The 21,508-nt window shown below is 44.9% G+C and overlaps 1 protein-coding gene across 5 annotated transcripts in view; it reads left to right on the top strand.

The window, feature by feature from the left end:
- The window catches only part of LOC141100403 (inositol polyphosphate-5-phosphatase A-like), a 101,296-nt gene extending 81,134 nt beyond the window's left edge, over positions 1-20,162 (top strand). For 3 of the 5 annotated variants that reach the window (XM_073588886.1, XM_073588882.1, XM_073588884.1), the window contains 12 exons: positions 571-634; positions 3,812-3,915; positions 8,719-8,771; positions 11,972-12,091; positions 12,293-12,371; positions 12,457-12,528; positions 13,104-13,178; positions 14,721-14,794; positions 14,879-14,990; positions 15,065-15,133; positions 15,208-15,264; positions 19,710-20,162. In XM_073588886.1, coding sequence (XP_073444987.1) covers positions 571-634; positions 3,812-3,915; positions 8,719-8,771; positions 11,972-12,091; positions 12,293-12,371; positions 12,457-12,528; positions 13,104-13,178; positions 14,721-14,794; positions 14,879-14,990; positions 15,065-15,133; positions 15,208-15,261 — 876 coding nt within the window. In that variant the 3' untranslated portion in view covers positions 15,262-15,264; positions 19,710-20,162. Of the gene's footprint in view, positions 1-570; positions 635-3,811; positions 3,916-8,718; positions 8,772-11,971; positions 12,092-12,292; positions 12,372-12,456; positions 12,529-13,103; positions 13,179-14,720; positions 14,795-14,878; positions 14,991-15,064; positions 15,134-15,207; positions 15,265-19,633 lie in introns of all 5 variants that reach the window. The other 2 variants (XM_073588883.1, XM_073588887.1) reach the window with 2 other exon arrangements.
- Positions 20,163-21,508: the final 1,346 nt, after the last annotated feature.

The raw sequence follows: 21,508 nt of genomic DNA, 5'->3' as shown, positions 1-21,508 counted from the left end.
GTCTTCATGACTTTCCCACGTCTGTCATTATATGTCACACTGTGATTTTACATAGGACTGCAGGTAAAGCTTCCGAGCTTCATGCACATTTACTGCAGGGTCATATAAAGAAGCCGATTCAGCTTTGCTACATGTGTATGAAGTCCTATAGACGGTAAGAATAGGGTAGATTGGATGGGCTGGCATCACATCTACTTCCCTTCCTTAAATTCGCATTCTGCGTGCTAACTCAGGTCCATCTCCCCCACCACCTCCTCCGCCAGCTCGCCCTCCCTTCCGAGTCTCTGTGGTATCCCTCTCTGACATCGCTCCAGACAGCTGTTAAACGACTTAATCTCTTAAAAATAGTTTTAATTTTCTGCCTCTTATTGATCGCTAGCTCCCAATTAATCAGCCGAGTGGAGCTGTGAGGGTGGGAGGGTCCAGGGTGCCCCCTAGGGCTGATTGGGGGTTGGTGAGTTCACCTATGCACTTGTCCATAGCAAAGACTGCTAGAACCCATGGATGTTGACTTTATTAACCCCTAGCTTCCCTTTTCCCATATTAATAATTTCTCTCTTTGTTTGACAGGCACTGGCATCCGTCTATTTCATACACAACTGTCTGCAAAATGTTCGGATCTATGATTTTCAAGGTAAGAAAGTTGGATTTATGTAACGAGACTGTCACTTTATAGAGTGGGGCAGATGGAAAGGACGGCACAGTAACCGAGGAGGAAATCATCAAACTCCAGAACCCCACACCAAACACTCTAAATTAATACCCACCAGCCCACCATACAGTAATACAGACCATACACCCAACCCCCTAAATTAAGACTTCACACACCAGACCCCCTAAATTAAGACTTCACACTCTAGACCCCCTTAACTATTAAACATTGCACACCAGATACCCTAAACTAATACACACGAGACATCAAACCCCCTGAACTAGTAATCATCACTCACCAGATCCCCTAAAGTAATACACACCACGCACCAGAACCCCTGAACTAATACACACCGTACTCTAAAACCATGAACTAAAATTGCACATCACACACTTTACTCCCTAAACGAATACCGATCACACACCAGACCCCCTAAATAACCCAACCTAAGTAAATATGACTACAGACCAGGCCCCCTAAACACTCCTTGAATAAATTGACCCCAGATTAGGTGCTGTATAAACCTACTAAACACGCACAGAGCCAGTAAAAAGCCATCATGAATAATCATGACCCAAAGTAATAACCTCTATACCATTGGTGCACAACATTTTTCTTGGTCCGAGGGTCACATTGTCATACTGAACCAATCCTAAGGGCCGCAAAAAATGTAAAGGGGTACTTACAAGAATACATAATCAAAATCACCGTAGCTACATGAATACATCACCAGAACCGATTTGGAGAATTTCTGTTGCAAAAAAATCAGTGTCAATGCACCCTAACTTACATTGAGTTTTTGAAGCAGAAATGGTGCAGACACTCTCCAGATTCTTCTCATAATCTCAAAACTCTCAAATTGAGGATTTTTGAGTTGTAATATAGCCATGTAGCAGGTCACCTGACCAGTTATGGATTTCTATATATATGGAAGATTAGAACCACCATCAGTACGTGAATACAGCCTCAGAACCACTGACAATACATGATTGAGCACCAGAACCACCGTCATTACTTGAAGGCCACACCTCAACCACCTTCAGTACATGCATGCAGCAGCAGAACCACCATCAGTACATGAATACATCAAGCTTAGTACACATATCGGCCCCATATACATTTGTATACCATGAACCTACAACACTCAGTAGCTTTTAAACAATGGAAAGGGGATAGTGGAATCTATTGTTACCAGTTACCATCAGACTGCGGACCATACAGGAACTACAGTAGTGATGACACACAGGCAATATCGCAAATAATCATTTACATCCAGGTACCTTATACTGTAGGTGATCTCTGATTGAAATCGTTCCCTTCCCTTTTGTCTCCATGTAATAAAGACGCCATGATGACGATTCATGCCCATAGCTAGTCTCTTCAGACTTCTCTTTTCTCCAGTCTTCTGCCGCACTTCCTTCAGTGTCCTTCCACATCCCCCCACACTCCCATCTCTCATTACTTCCCTCCCATGCTTTCACTACTCCATGTTGTCCTACCAGCACTGCATACTGTCCTTCCACACTTCCACGACTCCGTACTGCCTCCCCACATTCACAAAACTTCATACTGTCCTTCCACACTACCACAACTTCATAATATAATTCCACACTCCCACAACTCCATACTATCCTCCCATGCTCCAACAACTCCATACAGTGAGTTTCCCCACAACACTATACTGTCCTTCCATGCTCCCAACAATTCCATACTGTCCTCCCACGCTTCCACAACTGCATACTGTTCCCCCCACACTCCCACAAAATCATGCTCTCCACAACTCCATATCCCCCCACAACTCTATACTGTCCCCCACACTGCCACAACTCCATAATGTCCCCCACAACTCTATACTGTCCCTCCACACTCACACAACTCCATAATGTCCCCCCACAACTCGATACTGTCCCCTACGTTCCCACAACTTAATACTGTCCACCTACAAGTCCATACTGTTTCCCCACAAATGCATACTGTCCCCGCACACATGGTATATCAGCACAATCGCCTCATACCAACCGTCATCACAGTGATGGAGGGGTAATGATTTGGGATTGTATTGCATACACAGGTTCTGGGCACCTTTGTAGTCACTTAGTCGACCTTGAACCCCTTTGTATCCCAAAGTATTCTACAGTCCAGTATGAGGTCATTTATCCAAAAGCTAAAGCTTGTCCGAAACTGGGTCATGTAACTGAACAATTATCCCAAGCTCACCAGCAAATCTACACCAGGATGGCTGCAAAAGAAAATAAAAATCAAGGTCCAGACCTCAACCCTATAAATAGTATCACATCGCGATAGTATCACATTGTACCCTTCATCGTTCCCCTGGTAGATAACCTAAACCTACAAGAAGTTGACTCTGTACTGAAAAAGACCAATCGTGTCAATGCGTTGTCTGAATAATGTCATGTGTTTTATAATGAAATGTGAACTATATACCGAGTTTTTAGTGTATATTTTAAGTAGGCTATGATATGGGGTAATATAAGTACTGTTAGTGAAATATAATATGCATAGTACATAGCAGCGGTATAGGACATGCTGATGGTGGATAAGAATAGGCTTAGCACATACTATTGTACCTATTGTTCAAGGCAGTGGAAGGCCATACTAGAATCTTGTGCTGATGTTTCGGTAGCATCAGGAGCTCAAGGCCCTGCTTAGGGGCCAATAGGCGCATCATGTCCTCTGGCACACAGGGGAAGATGAACGTGGAACCTCGTGAAGGGAAGGTAGCGGATCCAGGGTGTGCTGTGGAACTGGACAGGAGATCTCTGGGGCTGACGGAGTCAGTGGGCATAGGGATAATCCAGGAGGAACAGATGGTAGGGCTGAAGATGTCGTGCTAAGGAAGTGAGGAACAAGAAGTGTTGTCCCCTAAGTTGTGTGCAGTGGCTCCTAAAGATGGAGGCCTGCAGCCTACAAGTTAGAGTGATGCTCCCCACACCTGACAGCACACTGAGTCTGGTACACATTTTCCCAGTAAAGTGCCAGAATGTAATAGGACAGGAGCTCGGTCATGACTACCGCTCTCAGTCACTTTACAAGTGCATGGTTGTCGGAGTGGCATTACCCACTGGCTGGCATTCAGACTTGCATATCTGAGCTCACCCATCGATATCTAGTCAGTAATAGTCTCCTCTTATCCCTCAGAAAAGAATTTTGTGTCCGTCTCGGGCCATACCATGTGGATGGGGTCGCTTGAGGATTGTCCCACTGTTCACAAGGAGAGATTCCCCCAAGACTTCTGGCTGGAGGTACACGCATCACAAATGGTCAAATTGTAAGAAAGGGCTGAGGCATTGTTTGGGATTAAAAAAAAATGGCTGCTTTCTTCCGACAACAGTGCCAGACCTGTCCACAAATTGACATTCAGTCCCATTCACTTCAATGGAGCAGTACTGCAAAACCAGGCACAATCTGTGCACAGATGCAGCCCTTATAAATAATTTCCCTATTGCGGAGTTCACAGTCCCATGACGAATAAATCTATGTTAATAGCTAAGCTGTTTTTATTATGGGGCGGCAGGATTTCCCCACGAGGGTTTAAACTTGCTCCATGTGACTTTGCTCTTTTTTTTTTTTTTTTTTTTTTTTTTTTTTAGGTAAACACTTCCGGAATTGCCCAAAGATGACTCATTATTTAGTAGTTTTCACGGTTTGCTATCCAAGTTTCACACTAGTGTTTTTTTTTACTTTTTATTTTTTAAAGGGGTGGGGGTAGGACTATAGAATAATATACAAAACTCAAGATAAAAAGCGGACGGCACCGCTGTTACCGTGTGACTTCAAATGATGTGCGGCATACAGAAGCCCAGCAGCTGGGAATCTCAGGTGCCAGACCTGGAAACAGTCAATCCTGGGAATCCATGCAAAGAGAAGAGGTCGCACTCATCGAGATGGAAGTTTCACTGATTTATTGACATATCATGAACATGTCAAGTCGGGGGAGTGACATAAGGAGTGCTAGAAAGGCTGACAACGGCCGTTTCGCGCTGCTCGAGCTCTTCAACGGACCCGTTGAAGCGCTCGAGCAGCGCGAAACGGCCGTTGTCAGCCTTTCTAGCACTCCTTATGTCACTCCCCCGACTTAGTATAGAATAATTTAGTTCACATTTGTCTTTTTTTTGGAAACAGAATCATAATCTTTTGGACTTTCAAGAAGAGCAACCACTGTGCCAATGTTCTGCATCCCAAAAAATATCCAAACCTGTTGCCTTCACCCAGGACTTATCGCCCTAGCACTGTATTAAGTCATAGTGGCTTCTTGCTGTCCCCTTGGGGCAGTGTCAGGCTGAAGAACATTGGGCCCCCTGGAGGATTTGATTCTGAGGACCCACTTTTCGCCTCCACTCAAAAGCCCCATAGGTTTGCACTATGAACTCTCCTGAAGGAGAAGCTAGGGCCCACCGGAGGATTCTCCGGTTCTCTGGTGGGCCAGTCCAATTCTGCCTTGGAGTACATGTGTCAAAAGCACCACCCCTTTTGCCGACCTGTTTATATCCAGGTGATGCAAATTTCCCAGCTTTATAAAACCCAGCCATTTTTCTCCCTCCTTAGCGAGAGCTAATTTGCATACGTTTTCAAAGGGAGCATAGTCTTACCTGTAAGATTTTTTTTTTTTTTTTAAACCAAATGATGGTCTCCACATAGTGATCGCGCACCTTCTAAAATATGTATAACTAGCTGAAGAGCCCGGCGCTGCCCGGCATAGTAACTAACTGTGGTTAGTTATAGCAAATTATAATTATCCTCCATCCCATAGTCCCGTGCCCATATACCCATCATACATATCCACCATCCCATAGGCCCGTGCCCATATACCCATCACACATATCCTCAATCCCATAGTCAAGTGCCCATATACCCATCACACATCCTCCATCCCATAGTCCCATGCCCATATACCCATCACACATCCTCCATCCCATAGTCCCATGCCCATATACCCATCATACATATTCGCCATCCCATAGTCGAGTGCCCATATACCCATCATACATACTTCATCTCATAGTCCCGTGCCCATATACCCATCACACATCCTCCATCCCATAGTCCCATGCCCATATACATATCCACCAACCCATAGTCCCATGCCCATATACCCATCATACATATCCACCATCCCATAGGCCCGCGCCCATATACCCATCATACATATCCACCATCCCATAGGCCCGTGCCCATATACCCATCACACATATCCTCAATCCCATAGTCAAGTGCCCATATACCCATCACACATCCTCCATCCCATAGTCCCATGCCCATATACCCATCACACATCCTCCATCCCATAGTCCCATGCCCATATACCCATCATACATATTCGCCATCCCATAGTCGAGTGCCCATATACCCATCATACATACTTCATCTCATAGTCCCGTGCCCATATACCCATCACACATCCTCCATCCCATAGTCCCATGCCCATATACATATCTGCCAACCCATAGTCCCATGCCCATATACCCATCATACATATCCACCATCCCATAGGCCCGTGCCCATATACCCATCATACATACTTCATCTCATAGTCCCGTGCCCATATACCCATCACACATCCTCCATCCCATAGTCCCATGCCCATATACCCATCACACATCCTCCATCCCATAGTCCCATGCCCATATACCCATCACATATCCTCCATCCCATAGTCCCGTGCCCATATACCCATCATACATATTCGCCATCCCATAGTCGAGTGCCCATATACCCATCATACATACTTCATCTCATAGTCCCGTGCCCATATACCCATCACACATCCTCCATCCCATAGTCCCATGCCCATATACACATCCTCCATCCCATAGTCCCATGCCCATATACCCATCATACATATCCACCATCCCATAGGCCCGTGCCCATATACCCATCATACATATTCGCCATCCCATAGTCGAGTGCCCATATACCCATCATACATACTTCATCTCATAGTCCCGTGCCCATATACCCATCACACATCCTCCATCCCATAGTCCCATGCCCATATACCCATCACATATCCTCCATCCCATAGTCCCATGCCCATATACCCATCACACATCCTCCATCCCATAGTCCCATGCCCATATACCCATCACATATCCTCCATCCCATAGTCCCGTGCCCATATACCCATCATACATATTCGCCATCCCATAGTCGAGTGCCCATATACCCATCACACATACTTCATCTCATAGTCCCGTGCCCATATACCCATCACACATCCTCCATCCCATAGTCCCATGCCCATGTACCCATCACACATCCTCCATCCCATAGTCCCGTGCCCATATACCCATCATACATATCCACCATCCCATAGGCCCATGCCCATATACCCATCACACATCCTCAATCCCATAGTCAAGTGCCCATATACCCATCACACATCCTCCATCCCATAGTCCCATGCCCATATACCCATCACACATCCTCCATCCCATAGTCCCATGCCCATATACCCATCATACATATTCGCCATCCCATAGTCGAGTGCCCATATACCCATCATACATACTTCATCTCATAGTCCCGTGCCCATATACCCATCACACATCCTCCATCCCATAGTCCCATGCCCATATACCCATCACATATCCTCCATCCCATAGTCCCATGCCCATATACCCATCACACATCCTCCATCCCATAGTCCCGTGCCCATATACCCATCACATATCCTCCATCCCATAGTCCCGTGCCCATATACCCATCATACATATTCGCCATCCCATAGTCGAGTGCCCATATACCCATCACACATCCTCCATCCCATAGTCCCATGCCCATATACCCATCACACATCCTCCATCCCATAGTCCCATGCCCATATACCCATCATACATATTCACCATCCCATAGTCGAGTGCCCATATACCCATCACACATACTTCATCTCATAGTCCCGTGCCCATATACCCATCATACATATCCGCCATCCCACAGTCCAGTGCCCATATACCCATCACACATCCTCCATCCCATAGTCAACCATTATGACATCATAATGAGCGGCGGGGCTTGCAACCTATGATGACATCAGCGTCGCCATGACAACCATTATGACATCATAATGAGGGGCGGGGCTTAATACACACAATTTGTCCCCATTATGTAGATAGGGGCAAAATTGTTTGGTGAATTGGAACGCGCAGGGTTAAAATTTCGCCTCACAACATAGCCTAGGACGCTCTCGGGGTCCAGACGTGTGACTGTGCCAAATTTTGTGGCTGTAGCTACGACGGTGCGGATGCCTATCCTGGACATACATACATACATACATACATACATACATACATACATACATACATACATACATACATACATACATACATACATACATACTGTACACACACATACACATACACACACACATACACACACACACACACACACACACACACACACACACACACACACACGCGCACACGAGCTTTATATATTCAATCTAATACATGATAAGCAATGTGGACAATATTTCGGAAAATATGGTGGATGACACATATTGCATACCATTATGTACAAGTTCTAAATATGAGACCCCCAGCAAATAGACTGTAAAGAGCAGGAGAAAGATGTTTCCACACTTCTGACAGTAATGGTCCATGTACTGACCGTGATGTACAGACCAGGTATGTGTCTCTTTACTAGAACTCAACAGCCTCAAAGGCACCTATGAGCCTATTGAGTTGGGGTAGGGAGAACCACAGCCAGTTCCGACATCATGGTCTTTCTTCGATTGTGAATGTCAGACTTGTGAAACCGTCTTAATCCAGTAACAAGTATTTAATTTGCTTGCAGCACTCCCGCAGGAGAAATTAAGTATTACATATTGTTTATTGAATTAAATGAGTCCAATCCTCCAGAGAGAAATACACTGGTTGAATCTACTAATGGTCCTTAATGGTGGACCCATACATTGAGCAGGAGATTGGACACTGTGACCCTGGTGGTCTCTTCCGACTCTTAACATTCCATGATTTTATGACCCCCTACTATTAACTGAAAATGGGTTCTCCAAACAAGTCAACCTCAATATCTTGTTTTGTCCACAGTTTGCATGGACTCGCAAGGGCTTCATGAAGACGAGATGGCTAGTGAATGACCAGTGAGTACAACTCAGTCCAAATAACTTTGTGCTCATGACAGTGGCACATGCCAGTGTTACACGTGCAGGTGATAGCAGCCAAGTCTTCCTCGGTCGAAGGCTGAGTGCACGGCAATTGTTCTGTCGTTTGACAATCACAGTGATAAATTTGTTTGCATTAGACTCATATCTCCAATAATGAGCAACCCTTGATCCCAATACTTCCTTGAGCTTGATCGGCTGAAGAATAGTGGCTTGCTGCAATGTACAACCTTGTACGGTTGAGATATATACGTGCAGGACCGGTTTTAGACAAAGTGGGACCCTGGGAAAAAGTTTAAAGTGGGGTCCCAAATGCACACATATTGCACCATCACACAGAAACCTTTTGGTTGTATTTATATGTGCTGAGTTCAGGCCGTGAAACGAGCGATCGACAATATTGAAGTCGCTCGACGCTTGTTCCCGAGGTCAGATAGTCCTCGATACAGTATAATGCAGGTCCCATATTGTACATACAGTATAATGTACTCCCCATGGTCCTTGATAGAGTATAATGCAGTCCGTCTCATGGAGTATACTGCAGTCCCTCTTATGAAGTATACTGCAGCCCCACGCACACACAGTATAATGTAGCCCCTTCATAGAGTATACTGCAGCTTCCTCAAAGTATAATGAGGCACCACACACAGTATAATGCAACCCTCCCCACATACAGTATAATGCAGCCCCACACACACAGTATAGTGCAGCCCTCCCCCACACACAGCATAGTGCAGCCCCCCACACACAGTATAGTGCAACCCCCACACACACAGTATAGTGCAGCCCCCACACACAGTATAATGCAGCCCCCACACAGTATAATGCAGCCCCCACAGTATAGTGAAGCCCCACATATACGGTATAATGCAGCCCTCAACACAAGTTATAATGCAGCCCCACACACACTCAGTATAGTGCAGCCCTCCCCCCACACACAGTATAGTGCAGCCCTCCCCACACACAGTATAGTGCAGCCCTCCCCACACACAGTATAGTGCAGCCCCCACACACACAGTATAGTGCAGCCCCCACACCCAGTATAATGCAGCCCCCACAGTATAGTGAAGCCCCACATATACAGTATAATGCAGCCCTCAACACAAGTTATAATGCAGCCCCCCACTCACATTATAGTGCAGTTCCCCCACCCACACTATAATGTTGCTGTCAAAGCAACCTGGGCTTCCATAACACCTCAGCAGTGCCACAGGCTGATCGCCTCCATGCCACGCCGCATTGATGCAGTAATGGATGCAAAAGGAGCCTGACCAAGTATTGTGCATTTACTGATCATACATTTCAGTAGGCCAACATTTCGTATATTAAAATCTGTTTTCAAGCTGGTGTTATAAAGTATTCTAATTTACTGAGATAATGACTTCTGGGTTTTCATTGGCTGTAAGCCATAATCATCAACATTAACAGAAATAAACACTTGAAGTCGATCACTCTGTAATGACTCTATAGAATGAGATTCTCGTACTTTTTGTATTGAAGAACTAAAACTAACTTTTTGATGATATTCCAATTTAGTGAGAAGCACGTGTATACAGACACACACACACAAACTCACACACTATAATGCATACACATATACAATACTTACCTCTCCTCGTTCCACTGCTGCTCTGGCTTCTGCAGCGCGTCTCATTGGCTCCGCTGACGCGCACGAAGAAGTGATGTCATCGCACACCCGCTGAGTCACAAGCAGAGGGGGAATGATGAGAGAGGGGGTGTCATTTAACGCTGCCTCCTCCATCACTGCTTTCAACTGTATCTGCATCTATGATGCCGATAAAATGAATGCACGATCCGGGGGAGTAGCGCAAGGCCGCGTGGTGTGCCACTATTAGCAGCACGCCCCTGGAGGAGCTGGGTCCCTTGGCAGCTGCCTGGTCTGCCTGCCCCTAACACCAGCCCTGTATGCGTGTGTGAATATGTATATATGATATGTATATATTACAAGGCTTGTCTGCATGGTATAATCCCTAGAAGGGGTATCTGATGACAATATACCAATCACAGAGTGTCCTACTGACAGGACCCTCAACGATCACCGGTAGTAAGTGGTAAATCTCCCTGCAGTGCCACCACAGGAGGAATTGAGCATTACACAATGTTAAATCAATGGGCTATGCATATATTGCAGGGTCCTCCAGAGCAAGAGACCCTCTTTCTAGTTACGCTCTCTGCTCTGGTTCATAGTTGAGGGTCCTGAGTAGCAGAACTTCGCCAATTAATATCTGTTAACTCATCAAATTTAAAAATTAGTTTCATGAATGAATTTCAGCTTCCAGCCAAAATTTTTAGACGTTTTATATAACTTCCACTGTTTTCGATGATGATGGACTTCCCATGTGTACCCTAACAGTGACTGGAGTCATACTACCATCAAGAACAGTGGGAGTCCCATCTTCCAGATCCCCAATGAATTATAAGTCTAGAAAGGGGTTCTTCATGATTGGGGAAAACCTGGCCAGCTTCTTCCAAAAAGCCTTATACCAAATACAGGCAATGTGACATACCAAGAAGGAAGAAGCCATGCTTTTCAAATCCTGAACTCTTGAGGCCAACCTGCTATGTGCTTTTCACTAGTAGTTTCTCTGACGCTGTGCTCAATACAAACCAATGAATTGTCCATTTTCTTTCAGTCTTGGCAGGAAGCTTTGACATTTCCCCTGATTTTCACAGGTTATTTTTTTCGTCTTTCGGATATTTAAAACTAAAAGGTAATCAGCAGGTATTTGCTATCTAAACCGAGAGCAGTACAGTGTATAGGCTAAGGCCCTGATTCCAGCGATGTATCACTTAGTTTATTGGGTGAGCAGTTGTAATACAATCACAGCTTTCTCTACTGCAGATGTAGCAGTTCTCTGAATGCTGAGCCGTGTATAACCCTGCCCACACCACTGATTGGCTGCTTCCTGTGTACAGTGTATATTGACAGAAAGCTGCCAATCAGTACTGGGAGCATGATTGGACCAGGAGGCACGAGACAACTAGTCCTGTAGTGAATATCTTCTGCTGATAAAACACTGATTTTCTTCAAACAGCAAAACACAGCCTAGTAAGTGACACATCTCTGGAATCAGGGTATCTGCCCCTAAATCACGGTGTGCTCAGACTACACAGAAAACATGCTGACAGATTCTCTTTACCTGTCTTCTATATTTAAGGATGTTCGATCTTGTGAACCTTCACCTCTTCCACGATGCATCAAACCTAGTGTCTGGAGACTGTTCCCCATCTGTGTACAGCGCCAACCGTAGAAGAGGTTTATACCATGTGCTAACAAGGTATCGGTCAATGTTTTAATTTAGGAAAAAAATTTGAGTAATTTTCCAAACAATTATTTTCAACTACAAGTATAAAGAACTTCTTGATATCAAGTGAAGAGTAGCATGGAAGATCATTCTTGCCGTTTCTTTTTTCTGCACCTGACTTCTCTCATATCCCTAACTTCTCTTATGGCTTTGCTGTCTTTTTTATATTCCCAGGTTAAAAGATGGCAGTAATGTACCGTTTTTCCTATTTGGAGATTTTAACTTCCGTTTGGACTTGAAGAGTCTCATCCAGGTCTGAAGAACTGAATTGTATGACATTTTTGTGGAGATATTATCCACCATGTACTGAGTGATCAAGTGCCATCCTCTACCCACAGGCTCAAGGCTGGTCCTTGAGTGACAGCACAGACCTAGATGGGCAGACCGCTGTGTACGAACAGGACAGAGAGGTAGAAGTGTCCCGAAAGTCTTGTTTTTAATGTGATTAGCTGGAGCAATTTCCCTTAAAGGGAACCTGTCAGTGGATTGTGCACAGTAACCTACAGACAGTGCGCACCTGCGCAGTAGCAACTATGGGATCACCTCTATATACACCGATAGCTGCTACTAGGCGCGGTGGGCGCCATTTTCAAATGGATTTTTTTTAGGAATTTCAGGATAACCTCAAACATATTATATGCACTGGAAGTTGAGGGTCCGCATGGTGTACATCGAGGGACTGCATGTTATACACTGGGGGCGCGAAGGCCTGGATGTTATACACCGGGGAGGGGGGGTGGAGGTTATAAACCAGAGGCGTGGAGCTCAATGTTACACACCAGGGGGCGAAGGGCAGGATTTTATACACCGAGGGTCTAGATATTATATAGTGGGGGGAAATGGAACTGAATGCAACACTTGAATTTCATTATTAAGACGTGCGGCCCAATACCCTTCTCCGTATAGTGTGTACACGTGTCTGTTTGTCCATCTACCTGACTTTGTTCCCTCCTTCTCTCATCCGGTATCGCGTCTTTCTCCTCAGGTTCAGCTCATCATGAAATGTAAACAGTTTGAACATCACAACGCAAAAGTATTTCAGGATGAAAATGAGCACATGGTGAGAAGTCATTCGGAAAATGATATAATGGAGCTCAGAAATGGGTTATTTGTGAATACTAAGAAATCGTCCTCAGTGACAAGTGATTGTCTGTAAAGCTGTAAAGTCACCTCATAGTGGGGTCCATTACTACATCACAGCCTGGGCCTAGTGGAGGACCCTCTTAGTAATCAGCCTTGTGTGTCTGACCCATCCCTTACAATTAATGAAACGAAAAAAGTGGTTTGGTACCGTGTTAGCCAGTAGAAAAAAATATATAAAGTGCTCTCAGTGAGAGAAACAAAATAGGAATCTTGTGGGTATGATACCTTTTAATGGCTAACAAATAATAGTGAATGTTGTTACAAAGCAAGCTTTCGGGACTGCTTATGTCCCTTCATCAGGCTGATATATCATGCCCGCTGTCTTGGGGTCATATTCGACACTGAACTTTCCTTTACTCCGTACATCCGATCACTCAGTCGCTCTTGTCACCTGCATCTTAAAAACATCTCCAGAATCCGACCTTTTCTCACCTTTGAAACTGCTAAGACTCTTACTGTCGCTCTTATTCATTCTCGTCTGGACTACTGCAACTCTCTTCTGATCGGTCTCCCTCTTACCAAACTTTCTCCTCTCCAATCCATCTTGAATGCGGCAGCCAGGGTCATATTTCTGTCCAGCCGCTTCACCGATGCCTCCATCTTGTGCCAGTCATTACACTGGCTACCTATTCGCTACAGGGTCCAGTATAAACTCATCTCTCTCACCCACAAAGCTCTCCACTGTTCTGCACCGCCTTATATCTCCTCTCTCATCTCTGTCTATCGCCCTACACGTGCCCTCCGTTCTACAAATGACCTAAGACTAACATCCCCCGTAATCCGAACCTCGCACCTCCGTCTCCAAGACTTCTCTCGTGCTGCTCCAGCTCTCTGGAATGCACTTCCCCAGACGATCAGACTGATACCTAGCCCTGACCTATTCAAGCGCGCTTTGAAAACCCATCTCTTCAAAGAAGCCTATCACATCAACTACTCAGCAAGCTAACTTTGCCCTGTTCCCTCCTTCCAAATATTATTCTGAATCTGCACCCTACTATTCATCTGTCTCCACACCCTTCATGCACATGATAACTGCACTTGATACTTGTCTATTGCGCTTAAACACACGGGCTGATGACCGGATCATGCAGCTTTATATGAAAATCCCTATTATAATTGCCAGACCTGAATTAACAAGCATTTCTCACCTACTGTGTCCCCCCATTTCCTTGTAGATTGTAAGCTTGCGAGCAGGGACCTCACTCCTAATGTCATTGTTTGAATTGTCTTAACTTGTATTGAATTTATTGTCTGTACATGTCCCCGCTTAATTGTAAAGTGCTGCGGAATATGTTGGCGCTATATAAATAAAAATTATTATTATTATTATTATTATTATTACAATTAATGTGGGCAGGAGTTTTCTAGGCTTAGCCACTGTGTATTCTAAGGACTTGTGAATGTCCTTGTGACCTGGACTTGCACATAAAGCTCGCTTTCTGGTTTCTTTTGTTTGTAGCTTCTTAGATTTGACCATGAACCTATGCCTTTCCTGAATGAACTGACCGAGGTTCAGATCTCCTTTCCACCAACGTAAGAAATGTGTCTTGCAAATTGTAAACTTCTTTGATGAACTCTTTTCGGTATGTGTTGAGTTTTTGCTGCTTTTATTCCCAGGTATCCATTTAGTGAAAATGTGACCAAACCTTCGGAGTTTATGGGTACGCGGTGTCCAGCGTGGTGTGACCGGGTCTTCATGTCTCACGCGGCTCGGGCTTTATTACAAAAGGTGGGTCCTGTTCACCTCTGTACTTGTATTCGTCTCCTCTTATCTTGTCATCTCACCCTATTCTTCTTTCACAGGGCAAACTCCGAGAAGCCTGTGTACGGTACGGGCGGATTGGGGGCAATGTCTGTATGGGCGATCATAAGGTAAAATGGAGTAAATTCTGGCCTGCCACCCTATATTGTACGAGTTGCTAATAAACTTTTCTTAATATTTTTAGCCCGTCTTCCTCTACTTCGAGATGGAGTCCAAATTCGACCATCTTGAAATCTGATGGGTAAAGAGATTGCTTCTCGATGAGTCACCTACCTTATTTATAGGAGACCTCATTTACACCAAATCCATCATCTGAATGATCTGAAAGAATTACTGTGATAGATTTTTCCCATTTAAATACATTTATGCCAATGTCCTAACTTAGAGCGAGGGGAGTTGACTAATTAGATGGGTCTGGTGGGTTTGGAATGATGATGTTTGTCTATGGGGTCTGATCTGGAATCTGAACTCTAGGGTTTGGCCTTATCAAAGGGATTATCCAGACTTTATAAAAGTAATTACTTTAATTGCAAACAGTGTTTACTGTTAGAGACCACTCTGTCCCTTCATACTGTTTTCACTACAGGGTTTTTATAAAGTAGAAAGTTTGCTTGTAATAAATGCAAAAAACAAATCTAAATTCAAACCCCACTGTGGCAAGGCACACCCAGAAAACACTGCCCTATAAAGATCCACACCCGGAAAAGGCTGCCCCGCGACGAGCCACCCCCCCCGGAAAAGGCTGCCCCGCGACGAGCCACCCCCCCCCCCCGGAAAAGGCTGCCCCGCGACGAGCCACCCCCCCGGAAAAGGCTGCCCCGCGACGAGCCACCCCCCCCGGAAAAGGCTGCCCCGCGACGAGCCACCCCCCCCCCGGAAAAGGCTGCCCCGCGACGAGCCACCCCCCCCCCCCCGGAAAAGGCTTCCCCGCGACGAGCCACCCCCCCGGAAAAGGCTTCCCCGCGACGAGCCACCCCCCCCGGAAAAGGCTGCCCCGCGACGAGCCACCCCCCCCGGAAAAGGCTGCCCCGCGACGAGCCACCCCCCCCCGGAAAAGGCTGCCCCGCGACGAGCCACCCCCCCCGGAAAAGGCTGCCCCGCGACGAGCCACCCCCCCGGAAAGTACTTCCATATATTAAGTCACACCCAGACAAACGCCCCATCCCATGGATAAACCACATTAAAATACATCACCCCCATAACAATCCACAAACAGGCAAAACCCAGTAAAGTAAGCCATATCATATAAAAGCCAGAGTGTTTCTTGAAAAGTTTTCAAAAGTGAGCTGCTATGATCATCTGGTCTTTAGTGGATTTCTAAGTATCAAAAACTTTTATGACCCGGTTAAGCTATAGGCAATAAATCCAAGAAGTACTAACTGGCCTGGGGATGTGGTTGATATCAAAGTGTTTGGCCGACAGTCTGTGTTTGGGGGTGCCGGACGACTGATGGTCGGGAGAGATGTTTATCAGACATGTCCAGTTTCGGACTACCGATTACATTTCTCTCCTCGGCTGAGGTGGTTGTCGTCAGAGTGATCGGCTGAAGCATAATTTAACTGACAGCAGTCTAATGTGTATGGGTGCTTAAAGGAGTATTTCCATCTCCAAGATCCTCCCCCTATATGTACTAGGTGTAATAATAATAATATCAAGTACCTCCATTTAGAAATGTAGTATCGTTATTCTGATTTGCTATGTTGCCCATGTGCAGGGCATTGCCGAAGTTTAGGTGTCCATGGTTACGACCGTTCTTAAAGCGAAAATTAAGTTGTTAGTGGTCTTAACCATGGATACCCAAGCTACTGCAATGCCATGCACAATGGGGTAAGCAACATAGCAAATCAAAAGAACTATACTGCATTTCCAATTGGAGGTATTTCCTGATTATTATTATTATTATTACACCTACTATATATTGGGATAGGATCTTGAAGATGGGAATACCCCTATAAGGGTTTTGAAATTGCGGAAACCACAAGCCAATTCTGCACTGCATAGATAAAAGGTTCCATTAGTGAATCCATCCAGTGCTCATGGTCTGACTCCATTCTGACACTACCTATAGATATGAAACACGACAACGAATAAAATTTAAATATTTGTTGATATTTGTTTAAAATCATTAGGAAATGATAAAACACAAATTCAACGGGAAGGTGGAAGAAGCAAGATAGGGGTAATTAATCATTATAGTCAGTATACTGCAACATCGGTTCCATAATTACCCAAGTATCCATATTTCATCAGGATTTAATTATTGTTTATTAAATTGGACCCTGCCCTTGTGGGCTTACATTCTACAGAATGGTGGGGAAGGAGACAGTAGGTCGGGGGTGGCAGTGTGGTCATTGCAGGTTGTAAGCTTTCTTGAAGAGATGGGTTTTCAGGTTCCATCTGATGGATCCGAATGGGGTGGATAATCGGACGTGTTGGGACACAGAATTCTAGAGGATGGGGGATATTCAGGAGAAGTCTTGGAGTCGATTGGGTGAGGAGCGAATAACTGTGGAGGAGAGAAGGCGGCCTTGGGAGATCCGGAGATTACGTGAGGGAAGATATTGGGAGATTAGTTCAGAGATATAGGGAGGGGAAAGATTGTGGATGGCTTTGTAGGTCAGTGTTAGTAGGTTGAACTGGATACGCTGGAGAATTGGGAGCCAATTAAAGTGTTTCCAAAGGGGGGGAAGTGGAGGAGTAGTAAGGAGAGAGATGAACTAGTTGGGCAGCAGACTGGAAAGGTGCGAGTGTAAGAAGGTAGGCCACAGAGGAGGATGTTGCAGTAGTTGAGGCGGGAGATGATGAGGGCATGCACAAGCATTTTAGTAGAGTGAGGGATGAGGAAAGGACGGATTCTGGAAATATTTTTGAGCTGAAGGCGACAGGAGGTGGCGACAGCTTGGATTTGCGGTTTGAAGGTCAGGGCAGAGTCTAGGGTTACTCCGAGAAAGCGGATTTCCAGGACAGGGGCAAGTGTGATGTAATTTATTGTGATATAGATCAGGTAGGGAAGATATGTGAGATGGAGAAAAGATAATGAGTTCAGATTTATCCACAGTAAGGCTATGTGCACACAGAGTTTTTTGGCTCTGCGGATTTTGAAGTGAAAACCGCAGATAAATCCGCAGGACTAAAGGTACTGTCACACTTAGCGATGTACTAGCGATCCCGACCAGCGATATGACGTGGTCAGGATCGCTGGTACATCGCTAAGTGGTCGCTAGTGAGCTGCCACACAGGCAGATCTCACCAGCGACATCGCTGGGGACGGGGGTCGCTACTTACCTGTCACACCAGGCGATCCTGCGTCCTCCCGCCCGGCTCCACGCGTCGCTCGTCCTCACAGCAGGAAGCGCCGCAGGAAGCTGACGACGAGAAACAGTCCTAAACGTTCTCGCGCGATCAGAGGTAACCAGCGGGGGAGCCGGTCGGAGGTAAGTATCAGACACAGCGATATCGCTAGCAATATCGCTATAACGTCACTAGTTATAGCGATATCTCTTAGTGTGACATGCCCTTAAAGTCCTGCGGTTTATCTGCGGTTTTACCCTGCGGTTTCACACCTCATAATGGATGAGGTGTGAAACGGCAGCGTTTTTGCACTAAAGAATTGACATGCTGCGGATTGTAAACCGCAGCAAAACCGCGCGGAAAAATCCGCAGCATGTGCACAGCGTTTTCCAGTTTACCATTGAAAACAATGGTACTGTACAACACACCTAAATCTGCTGCGGACCCGCAGCTGCAGAAACGCTGCGGATCCGCAACAGAATCCGCACCGTGTGCACATACCCCAAGTACAATAAGCATAATACATAAATTCTTATAGAAACAAGAAGTACCAGCCAAGATAAATAAATAACTGGCTAAATAAAGCTTTGTGTCAGTTGATCTGTTCAAAGAAATTTATGCCTATAGCATTATCACTAATTAATTCAAATTAATAAATAATTCCTAGTGGTTTAAGGTGCACACCAAACACATGCCTGCTGTCTGGGTCCCTGGTTAAAGCTCTGGCGAAACGCCCGTTGGGCACAGCACTGAGAGCGGGCATGCATCATCATCTTTCACATAGCACCTAATGCTTCATTCCATCTTTCCCAAGCACCAGCCACTTTCTAGCACTGGTCACTTAGTATCAGGCATGTGTTTGGCGTGCTTCTTGAACCACTATGAATTATTTATTAATTTGAATTAATTAGTGATAATGCTATAGGCATAAATTTCTTTGAACGCATCAACTGACACATAAAGCTTTATTTATCCAGTTATTTATTTATCTTGGCTGGTACTTGTTTCTATATGAATTTATGTATTATATGGTGTCGTTATCTACCGTAGTTCTTTGATCAGTATTTATCATCCCATCAATATTCACTTATTACAGTACAATTTTATACACAGTAATTAAATCCTGATGAAATATGGATACTTGGGTAATTATTGCTCCTATATTTAACTGATGTTGCAGTATACTGACTATAATGATAAATTACCCCCCTCTTGCTTCTTCCACCTTCCTGTTGAGTTTGTGTTTTATGATTTCCTAATGATTTTGAAAAATTATCAATAAATATTGAAATATTTGCTGTTGTGTTTCATATCTATAGGTTCTATACTCAAAAATGGTCACACGACACTGTATCGCTCCATCGTCATCACATCGCCATGTGTTCCTCTCAACAGGTCGGATCGTCAATCATCCAGCTGACCAAACGATTCCAGGACGGGTGTGTTTTACTAGAAACTGTCGCCATTTCACTTATTTAATATTATTTTATTTAAATACAAGCTGTGTAGTCTCCTGTTCTTAGGATTTGCACATGGAGATGTTGAGTCATCCAGAAATTCCACCACATTTCGTAAAAATTGGTCAAATTTTTGCCTTGTCCGTAAAACAAAAAATTTAAGGAGTCCACGATTTTTTTTGAAGCTGAAGAAACTTCTACGAATTATTTTGACAGTAACTACCATCATTTTACAGTGAATGTCACTGCAGAACAGAATTATGGGCCGTAGACAGGTATCGCTTACAATCCTAATGGTTTATTATGGTTTTCCAATGTGTCCATAAAAAATATTGTCTGTCCGTGATTTTTTTGTAAACTGTCCAGAAAAAATAAAAAGTTAAGTTGGCAACCCTGATGTACAGCAATAGACACTTATATTGGGCGGGATTACTCCCTGTCTAAGAAAGTAACATATAACCTAAATCACTGTATGAAATCCTTACTTGGAATACTACCATCTGGCACCAAGTCCTGCCCACCATCTCCAGTGTCCATCCCACAGGCTGTATGGGCAGTAGTGCTTCAAGATCATGGTGACCGGGGTGAGTCACACGCCATCCTTGGCATCTGTTGCTGGCATATAGAGGGGTCCACTCCTCTTCTAAGAAAGTAGCATATAGCATAGAAATCACTATATGAAATCCTTACCTTCAACTCTACCACCTGGCACCAAGTCCTGCCCACTGTCTCCAGTTTATATCCCACAGGCTGTATGGGCAGTAGTGCTTCAAGATCACAAGATTGTGGTGACTGGGGGGAGTCACATGCTAACTTTTGGCATCTGTTGCTGGCATCTAACGGGGACACAGAATTTTTTTTCGTAAAGTTAATTACCGTAATAAGATTCATCTCCGTAAGGCTACCCTGATACTGGTTGCATCTCCTCCTAATAATAATAATCTTTATTTTTATATAGCGCTAACATATTCCGCAGCGCTTTACAGTTTGCACACATTTTCATCACTGTCCCCGATGGGGCTCACAATCTAAATTCCCTATCAGTATGTCTTTGGAGTGTGGGAGGAAACCGGAGTGCAAACACGGGGAGAACATACAAACTCCTTGCTGATGTTGTCCTTGGTGGGATTCGAACCCAGGACCCCAGCGCTGCAAGGCTGCAGCGCTAACCACTGAGCCACCGTGCTGCCTCCTCTGTAAGTACAGAAGGAACAGCAGCTCTGGAGCACTAAACAATTAAATCTAAAGCTGGTCATTCATATTTTATTACTTGTGGCCAAAACTGTTGGTTTTGAATGGAGGAGTTGACTGTCTAATGTGTCATGGGGCCTCTTCAAGTGCCGGGGGAAGATCCGGATCAGACAATTGGATTTTAACATGCCCAATTTTTCCTTCGAATGTGAGAAAAACCACCGGCAACAGTTGACTCCCCTTTCCTAGAGTGTAAAACATTTAAAAGGGTGGTTTAAGTTGTGGACAACCCCTAAATACAAAAATGCCATGTACTTACCTCCCAGTATGGCCTAGTTCCAGCAGACCTCCCAAAGGGGTGGTCCAAGACTTGGATATTGATAGCCTATCCTTAATATCAGATCTGTGGAGGTTATGACACCCGGAGCCCTCACTGATCAGTGATTGCTAGGTGTCGCGGTGCCCAGATATGAACAGTGTATGCTGTGTAGTGGCCATCCTGGAGTACTGCAGCTCAGTTCCCATTCACTTCAATGGGACATCTCT

The sequence above is a fragment of the Dendrobates tinctorius genome, unplaced genomic scaffold (genome assembly GCF_039654945.1).
Source record: "Dendrobates tinctorius isolate UK_male_01 unplaced genomic scaffold, ASM3965494v1 ptg000104l, whole genome shotgun sequence".
Classification (NCBI taxonomy): domain Eukaryota; kingdom Metazoa; phylum Chordata; class Amphibia; order Anura; family Dendrobatidae; genus Dendrobates; species Dendrobates tinctorius.
Note: the sequence above shows the minus strand (reverse complement) of the source record. Positions and strands in the feature narration are given on the sequence as shown.